The 10,435-nt window shown below is 35.9% G+C and overlaps 1 protein-coding gene across 1 annotated transcript in view; it reads right to left on the bottom strand.

The window, feature by feature from the left end:
* Positions 1-405: 405 nt before the first annotated feature.
* LOC136039077 (aminoacyl tRNA synthase complex-interacting multifunctional protein 1-like) overlaps positions 406-10,435 on the bottom strand; it is a 38,402-nt gene continuing 28,372 nt past the window's right edge. The window contains exon 4 of the mRNA XM_065722561.1: positions 406-686. Coding sequence (XP_065578633.1) covers positions 453-686 — 234 coding nt within the window. The 3' untranslated portion in view covers positions 406-452. The remainder of the gene's footprint in view (positions 687-10,435) is intronic.

Raw genomic sequence — 10,435 nt, 5'->3', positions numbered from 1 at the left:
CCTAACTTGACTTAATCTCTACTAAAGTGTAACTGACCGTATCCTCCATGTTCAAAAGTATCAGAAAACATAAACAATTCAGAGATATTTGATCATTACATTATTGGATATTATTTAATCTTTTATTTGGATATTTTTTTTTATATTTAATCTTCTCCCTTTATTATTTTGTAAATTTTATATGTTTTGCCAAAGATTTAATGACACATGTCTGAATTCATTTCGGAGGGTGGGGTGGGGGTTCTGAAGAAGGACTAAAATTGGGTAAATTATGAGACGTCACGAAGAAACCATAAAATACCATGACCCCAAGGGGGCACAAGGCTGAAAGCAGTCAACCTACGTACGTACCACCACCGAAGAGCACATATTTTCTCAGTGCCTTCCAAAATGTTTAAAATATACTTTTGAAAGCATACCTCAATTTATTCTCAAAATTTTTCATGACAATATTATTTGACTTGTACACCCTTTAAAGTCTGGGATATGATATTCCCTTTCCCTGGGATAAATAACGGGACCCCTTTATACGTAGCCGCACCAAATTCATTCGTCTTCAGGTCTGGAGCGACTGTCTCCCAGATCTTCTTTTTGGGGTTCAAAACAGCATCAGGCTGCCGCTTGTATCCTTCCACTTCAACCAAATCACCAATTTGACTGCCGGCAGGGGGTGACAGGATTTCTACCTGTAAATATTTATACCCAATATTTATATTACTGAAATATCTAGAATACTCAGTACCTAAAAAAGTAAATATTTATCTTTAGCCGAAAAAAAACCTAACAACAACATCTTGTCTTCTAACTTATTACAAATACTTTACAAAACTAACTTTTCATGTTAAATTTAAAATTTAAAATAAATTTTGAATTTGATCTTAAATTTAATCAAATTTGAATTTTATTAAATTTACTTTTAAAATGAAAATAATAAATTTGAATTTAACTTTAAGCTTTGCAAAGTACTTAAAAAACCTTTACAAATACAAAACTTATAAATAATTTATTAGCCCTCCTCATTTTTTAGCCCTCCTTATTTATTAGCCCTATAAATTATCCCTCCTCAAGTTTTATTGTTTCCATAAAGTAGTGTCTACTTGCGATTTAAAATAAATAAATATTTACTTGAGCAAAAGTTGTATTGCTACACAGACACGGGTCTACACAGACTTGATTCTTTGAAGAGGGCAGGGTGGGGATACCAAACCGATTTTCTACCATTTCACAATTTTTACAAGAAGGAATTCACCTGTGTGCTCGTAGATCTTTATGCGTAAAGATGTTGTAACAAGTGAGTTCGATGCGGAGAGGAGGAAACGGCTGGCCAAGCCCTACCCCCTTAGGACTTATAATTTTTTATGTATTTGCCCAGAAGGGTAAAATTTTCTAAAACAATAGATTTTCTTCCATGCTAGTCACTTTAAGGAAATTCTTGGCTAGTTTCCACTATAAGAAATACACGCAGCAAAAAATTTGTTACGAACTCTTTTATTTCCTTGTATGGATTTAATAATTGACTTTTAATTGACTAATTTAGTCAAATGTCAAGCACTTCAATTCAAAGATAAATATTAAAGACAAGAACACTAAATCCGAAAGAACAAATATAAAAAAAAAAGAGAGAGAGAAAAAGTTTCAGAACACATCACAAACCCTTTTTGTTCGGTCTGAGATATAAGTAAATATATTCAAAAATTAATTTCGTGTGGATTTACATTGCAAACATTTATGTAATTTTGGCTAGCCCCCCCCCCCCCAATGAACTCAATTGAGGGAGGGGCTAGGTACCCCTTCGATCATTGTGCCCCCGTCCCTTCTCTAATGTTTAGAAAAACACTTCCTTTTAGTATTTTTATTGAAAAACACCTTTTTTAGTGTTTCTATTAAAAAATCGAAAAGGAAACAAATCAACTGGTAATCAATTAGTTCTTAGACTCGTTTAACATAAAGATTGTCTGCCCAGTTGACATATTTTGAGTGAATTTTAACGAATTTATACAAGTGATACAAAACTGAGGTTCTTAAGAATACAAGAAAGATTTGAATTTTACTTTTTAGACAAAAATATAAGCAAAAAAAATGTAAGACAAAAATTTTTTTAGACGAAAAACAAAATATTATGCTAATACTAAATTTGCCAGATTCGACGATGAATTTTTTTGCACATAATATGTGCACTATATATTATATATTATATAATATACTACTATATATTATATAGTTGGGAGGTGGCGTTGTAAGTGTCTTTTAACTAATAATAACCTTATAATAACCTAAGTTTGATTTTTGTTCCTGTTGTTTAAGAATGACTCCTAAGTCACAGGGGTTGTTTAATTAGAATAATAACTTCTTTTAAAAGTTAAAAAGAAGCTTTAGCGTAAGAGCGAAATACTGAGGAGAGACAAACCCCCTTATATTAATAATATTTAAATTTTTAATGTTGCTTCTTACTTTCAGTTAATAAAAACTTGTTTTTTTTTAACTGCTGATATGTTTTTAAATAATGTCAGGAAATCAAGCTCCCCTTCCATGGAAAATTCCCTTCCCACCTGAAAAAGTTTTCCATGGAAGGATTCCCTCACGTAACTTAAATAAGCGATATTTGTGGAACTAATTTTGTAAGGCATAGTAACAGAACGTCCAAAAAGGTCGAAACTATATTTATGAAAATGAAAGTCACAAGTTGAGCAATTCTCAAATGACTGAAATGAATGAAAGAAAAGATCTTGAAAAGATATACATAATAATTTATGTTCCTTTTAAGTTTTAATGTTATTCCTTACTTTCAATTGAAAAAAAAACATTTTTTTTTAATAACAACCACAAGCCGAAGATATATAATGTCTTTGGTTTATTATCACATAAAAATCCCAGTTATGAAGCTGCTTAACATAAAATTAAATGCTAAGATTGGCCAAAAAAAAAACACGAAAAAATTATTGCTTATGTCGACCATTATTTAACAAAATACGAACTTCAGCGTAAGGAGCGAGGTATTGACGAGGGGGCAAACTTCATCATATACATAACATGAGGGGGTTCACCCCTTTGTCAATACCTCGCTCTTTACGCTAAACTTCTAATTCTGTTCCAATTCTTTAAGGATGACCCCCAAATGACAAAGGCTGTGTAATTAGAATAATAAGCTCTTTTGAAATTACTAAAAATACTTTAGCGTAAATAGCAAGGTATTGATGAGGGGACGATTCCCCTCATTTTATGTACGTGAAAAAATCTACGTATCTTCTATATATATAAAAATAAGTTGTCTGTGGATCTGTGGATCAGGTGACGTCATGTTTCGGCTGACGTCATGAAATTAGTTGCCATCATTTTTGCTTTGAAGGTGACGTCATTCAAGTTATATAAGACATATGTTCGCGTAGAATTCTATTAATGTTTAAGTTTACAATGACTGATGAAGATGCTCAAAGAGTCTATGCCAAAAAACTTGCTGCTGATAGAGAAAGTCAGAAAAGAAAGCGTGCCGAGGAATCAAAAGAACAGCAAGGAAACAGGCTTGAGGCTAAAGAACGCAAAACCGCGCAGTTAGATGAAGATCCACCTGGACAGCGAGAGTCAAAACATATTAAAACTGAAAATGATAGCGATGATGATTGGGTTTGGGATTTTGACTTGGAAAAGGTCATCAATGACTACCAGATTTTAGTTAAAAAAACAAAGGTTCGGCGATATGTATTTCATAGTGAAGCTGAAAAATAAAGAAGAAAAAGAAAACTGAAAAAAGAAAAAAGATAAATTACAGACTGGGATACCGGGACACAAATGACGACCGGGACACAGGGAATATAAATGACGACCAGGACACAGGTATTTAAGAATATCGTTCAAAAACAAATTTTTAATTGTAAGAAGACCGTTGAAAGAGAAATTTCTAATTGTAAAATGACTGAAAAACCTACAATGGCAACGGTACCACCATCGAAGTAGATAACCAGTGGGTTTACGGCCAACCTACCATCTTCAAAGATACCACGATAGGAAGACTCTACACCGTTCACCCCAATCAACATGAATGCTTCTTTCTACGCCTGCTTTTGGTGAATGTACCCGGTCCGATATCCTTTGAGTATTTGAGAACTGTAAACGGTACTATACATGACACTTACCGTAGTGCATGCCAAGCTCTGAATTTATTGGAGAATGACCAACACTGGGATAACTGCATCAATGACGCGTGCGAAACGTCAACCCCAAGTCAAATTCGTACACTTGCTCTCCATCAGCTCCTACAGAGTTATGGGAAAAATATAAGTCAAAAATGTCCGAAGATATACTCCATCGAAAACAGTTAGAGACGTCAGAAATGACTTTTGATTTTACATCAGAAATTTATAACGACACTTTAGTTATTATAGAAGATTTGTGCGTACGTATGGCAAACAAACCTCTTCAGGATTTGGGAATGCCTTCACCTAACCGTATCGCTGCTGTTTCGACATGTGTAGAATTGGATCGTGAACAAAGTTACAGTACGAGTGATCTATTGTCGTATGTACAAAATAACATTTACAAGTTAACGTCGGAACAAAAAGACATTTATGATACGATAGACTCAATTTCAGGACGTATACAACTACCTGCTGATTTCTGTAGTTTAGTGACGTCCAAAAATGAATTGATTGAAAAAGTATTTCCGAATATTCTAAAAAATTATAAAAATAATAAATGGCTTTTAGTTATTATAGAAGATTTGTGCGTACGTATGGCAAACAAACCTCTTCAGGATTTGGGAATGCCTTCACCTAACCGTATCGCTGCTGTTTCGACATGTGTAGAATTGGATCGTGAACAAAGTTACAGTACGAGTGATCTATTGTCGTATGTACAAAATAACATTTACAAGTTAACGTCGGAACAAAAAGACATTTATGACACGATAGACTCAATTTCAGGACGTATACAACTACCTGCTGATTTCTGTAGTTTAGTGACGTCCAAAAATGAATTGATTGAAAAAGTATTTCCGAATATTCTAAAAAATTATAAAAATAATAAATGGCTAAGTGAAAGAGCGATTCTCGCACCCAAAAATATAGACGTCCACGAAATCAACAATATTGTTTTGACCAAGATTCGAGACCAGGCAGTCCTTTGCAAGTCAGTCGACACAGTTTTGGAACCAAATGAAGCGGTTAATTATCCATCTGAATTTTTAAATTCCATATATCTTTCAGGGTTTCCACCACACGTGCTACAACTAAAAATAGGCGACCCACCAAAGCTTTGCAATGGCACGCGACTTGCCGTAAAAAAACAATGGAAAGCCTAATAAAGGCGACAATCTTGACAGGGCATTTTGAGGGTAAGGCTGTTCTTATTCCTCGCATTCCCATGATTCCAACGGATCTGCCTTTTCAATTTAAAAGATTGCAATTCCCAATTCGATAAGCATTTGCAATCACCATTAACAAAGCTCAAGGTCAATCATTAGAAAAATGTGGTATAGATCTTAATACTGATTGTTTTTCCCATGGACAATTGTACGTTGCATGTTCGAGGGTCGGTAAACCTGACAATCTATTTATATGCAGCGACAATTGGACAGCGAAGAATGTTGTATATTCGCAAGTTTTACGCAGTTAATTTGTATTGTATCCATCTATCTATCTATCTATATAAAAACGAGTTGTGTGTATGCATGTTTGTTTGTTTGTAAAAAGAGCGTTTGCATATGACGTCATTATTAGTGCATACGGCTTTGTATATGCACAGACAATGGGAAAGCCAAGAATGTTGTATATTCGCAATTTTTACGTAGTTTAACTCCTGCAGACGAAATGAATGCTTGCCTGAAAAATTCTAATTTATGGGCACACGTAAAAATATTAAAATTAACTACAAATATGCGTGTCCGATTGCAAAACGATGATTCTGGTCAAACATTTTCAGATCAATTGCTGGCAATTGGAAACGGAAAGCTTCCAGTAGTGGGAAAGCCAAAAATGTTGTATATTCGCAATTTTTACGTAGTTTGAAACACATATATAAATCTATCTATATTCACAGGTGGGACACAGGGACACAACTACAATGGCGCGTAACTAATATGGCGCGTAACGACTTACGCGCGCGGGGGGGCTTGGGGGGCGCGAAGCCCCCCACCAACTAGGTGTTGGGGTGGCGCGAAGCGCCACCCCAACAGCTAGTATTATTATATATTCATACGTAAGAATTTCTCATATACGTAATAATTTCTGTTCGTTTTGAGTTTTAATGTTAATGCTTACTTTCAGTTGAAAAAAATCGGTTTTTGTTTAATTTTTCTCATTTTTTTTTTTAATAATATTGGGATATCGAGCGCATCCTTCATGTAAATTCTCTTCCCCCATGAAAAATTCCTCCATGGAAAGATTCTCCCAAGTAACCGAATCCCCCAGACCTCCCACCAGAAAAAAAATCCTCCTTAAAACGTCTGTATACTTACCAATAACCAATACTATATGTAAGCAATGGGGAAAGTTCATAACTTGCTTCCCTTGCCCCGGGGACCGGGATGGATTAAGTCGTCCTCAAAGACATAATTATTAGATATTTCGACTATGCTGAACAGTATGGCGATCTAAAAATTTGATCCGGTGACTTTGAAAAAAAATGAGCGTGGGAGGGGATCTAGTTGCCCTCCGATTTTTTTATCACTTAAAAAGGCCATTAGAACTTTTAATTTCCGTTAGAATCAGCCCTCTCGCGAAATTTAGGACCACTGGGTCGATATGATCACCCCTGGGGAAATTGAAATCAAATAAATAAACACGCATCCGTTATTTTTCTTCTGGCAAAAAAATACAAATTCCACATTTTTGCAGATGGAAGCTTGAAACTTCCAAAACAGGGTTCTCGAATACGCTGAATCCTATGATACATCTATGATATGATATATCTATGATCGCCGAATCCTATGATAGGATCTATGATAGATCCTATGACTTTTAGGGGGTGTTTCCCCCTTTTTCGATAATAAGGCAAATTTTCTCAGGCTCGTCACTTTTGATAGGGAGGACTAAACTTGATGAAATTTATAAATTTAAAACAATGTAAAAATCTGATTCTTCGGATGAATCTACTGGTATCAAAATTCCGTTTTTCAGAGTTTCGGTTACTATTGAGTCGGGTCACTACTTACTTACAGTTCGTTACCACAAACTGTTTAATTGAGCATCCTTATGAAAATACAGGTTTAATAATCAAATACGAACTATACGAGCATTGGTCACTTGAACTTTAAATTTTTTCCAATGAGCCCTCTTCCTATGTTCTAGGACCCTTGGTTTGATATAATTACCCCTGAAAAAATGCTTAGACCATTGAAACTTACTCATTTCCTTATCCTACCACCCCCTACACAAAGATACACCTCCTCTCCCTAATAATATGTCAATCTATTATGAAGCAAATCACTTTGGTTAAATAAAACATTAGAAAAAACGCCAAAAATACTTATGTGCAATAAGAAGGTAGGTCAACTTGCAACCTCTTTGTGGGCATTAACCACATTTTTTCCCCAGGAAAATCATGCTAGACAAACTGATCCCTTTTGAAAATTTTCCCTGGACAATCCCAAGGTAGAGTTCTCTCCATACTTAAAATAGTCTGTACAAAGAGGAAACAAGAGCTAAGAGCTCATATGGCACTTGTGACGAGGTCGGAAGAGCCAAGAGCTCATATGGCATGAGCTCTAGAAAAATTTCAAGAATCAATAGATTGCTTTAAAAGGAAAATCAGAGGCTTAATGCCGGTCGGGATTAAAAATAAGAGCAGTGAGTCACGAGGTCCTTCTAAATGTCCAAATCCATTAAGATCCGAACACCCACTTGCAAGTTAAAAATGCCTCAATTTTTCTAATTTTTCCTCTCCCTTCAGCCCCCTTAGATGGTCGAATCAGGGAAAACGACTTTATCAAGTCAACTTGTGCAGCTCCATGACACACCTACCAATTTTCATCGTCCTAGCACGTCAAGAAGCACCACATTCGCCAAAGCACTGAATCCCACCCCCTAACTCCCCCAAAGAGAAAGGATCCAGTCTGGTCACATCAATAATGAATCTACGACATTTATAAGCGTTTTTCAAGATTTCCGGTTCCCCTTCAATTCCCCCAATCTCAACAGATCTGTTCGATATATGAAATAAGAGCTCTGAGACATGAGTTCCTTCTAAATGTTAAATTTCATTAAGATCCGGTCACCCGTTCTTAAGTTAAAAATATCTCAATTTTTCTAATTTTTCCATATTAACACCCCCCAGCTCCCCCAAAGAAAACGGATCCGTTCCAATTATGTCAATCACGTATCTATAGCTTGTGCTTTGTCTTCCCATCAAGTTTCATCCCGATCTCTCCACTCTAAACGATTTCCAGTTTCCCCCTCAAACTCCCCCAATGTCACTGGATCTGGTCGTGATTTAAAACGAGAGTTCTAAAGCACAAGACCCTTCTAAATATCAAATTTCATTAAGATCTGATCAACCATTGGTTGAAAAATTGGTTGAAGTTACAAATACCTCATTTTTTTCTAATTTTCCGAATTACACCCACCCCCCCCCCGCAACTCCCCCAAAGAGAGCAAATACGGTCTGGTTATGTCAGTCACTTATCTTGGATTTGTGCTTATTCTTCCCACCAAGTTTCATCCTGATCTCTCAGCTTTAAGTGTTTTCCAAGATTTCCACCCCCCCTCCCAATGACACCTGGCCCGGTCGGGATTTAAAATAAGAGATCTGAGTTATGAGATCCTTCTAAATATGAAATTTCATAAAGATCCGATCATTTCTTCGTAAGTTAAAAATACCCCATTTTTTTAATATTTTAGAATTTACCCTTCCCCCCAAATCCCCCAAAGAGAGCGGATCCATTCCGGTTATGTCAATCACGTATCTAGGACTTGTGCTTATTTTTCCCAACAAATTTCATCCCGACCCCTCGGCTCTAAGCGTTTTCCAAAATTATAGGTTCCCACCCCACCCCCCAACTCCCCCCCCCCACTGTCACGGATACAGTCGGGATTTAAAATAAGATATCTAAGACACGATATCCTTCGAAACATCAAATTTCAATAACATCCGATAACTCCTTCATAAGTTAAAAAAAACTCATTTTTTAAATTTTTCAGAATCAACCCTCCCCCTAACTCCCCCAAAGAGAGCGGATCCGTTCCAGTTAATTTCAATCACTTATCTGGGACTTAAGCATATCTTTCCCACCAAGTTTCATCACAATCTTTCCACTTTAAGCGTTTTCCAAGATTTTAGATTTCCCCACCCCAACTCCCCCCAATGTCACCTGATCCCGTCGGGATTTAAAATAAGAGCTCTGAGACACGACATCCTTCCCAACATCAAATTTCATAAAGATCTGATCACCCGTTCTTAAAATAAAAATACCTCCTTTTTTCTAATTTTTCCGATTTAACCGTTTCCCCACTCCCCCCCCAGATGGCCGAAACGGGGAAACGACAATTTCTAATTTAATCTGGTCTGGTTTCTGAGCCAAATTTCATCGTCCTAGCTTACCTGGAAGTGCCAAAGTAGCAAAACCGAAACCGACAGAATTTGCGATCGCTATGTCACTTGGTTAATATCAAGTGCCATAAAAAGACAAATAAAAGGAAGAACGCAAAAGAGTTTAGGGCAAATTTTCCCAAAAAATTTCTCCCCACTGAAAATTCCTCAGCTAAAAAATGTCCTCATTATGCCCAATAACAAATACCATCTGCAAGCAATGGACAAATTATAAAGCTTAAAAGACACTTAAACTTCTTCAATGGGGATCCATGATTTTTTTGTTCTTAAGGAGGGAGGGAGATACCTCAAAGGCTGTATTTTAATGCCAGAATGTCCCAGCTCTCATTGAGGCTTCGTATAAATACTGAATTAGTTCTAAGGAAGAGACGAGGAGAGGTTGTATTGTAAAAAATCAGGAACAACCTTATAAAACAAAATTACAAAAAAATTAAAAACTTGCTATTGTATGTATTATCTGTTTGTGAATAATTTTAAGTTTTATTTATGAAGCTTACAAACATTTTTTTAAGCTATGCCAATTACAAATAGTCATTATCTTTTTTATTAGAATATAAGCAGATCGATTCTTTTCTATTTTACTGACAGAATATATTTCTTTCTGTTCAAAGTTGCCCTCGTTTTACCCGTGACTGCCATAGTTGAAGTTGAGTTAAAAAGAAGAACACTCTGCTCAACCCGAGGACCTGACCTGGATGACTTTGGGGACAGGGGGTTTTAGGGAAGGGGAGGAGGCTAGTTGCCCTTCAATGTTTTTGGTCACTTAAAAAGGGCACTACCAAATTGAATTCCCGTTTAAATGAGCTATTATATGTCACTCTATGATGTTCTGGTCACTCCCTAGCCCTGCTGAAAAAAAAAAAAAAAAAAAAAAAAAAAAAAAAAAAAAAAAAAAAAA

This window comes from Artemia franciscana, chromosome 19, assembly GCF_032884065.1.
Source record: "Artemia franciscana chromosome 19, ASM3288406v1, whole genome shotgun sequence".
NCBI lineage: Eukaryota > Metazoa > Arthropoda > Branchiopoda > Anostraca > Artemiidae > Artemia > Artemia franciscana.
This window is presented reverse-complemented; position numbering and strand designations above follow the sequence as displayed.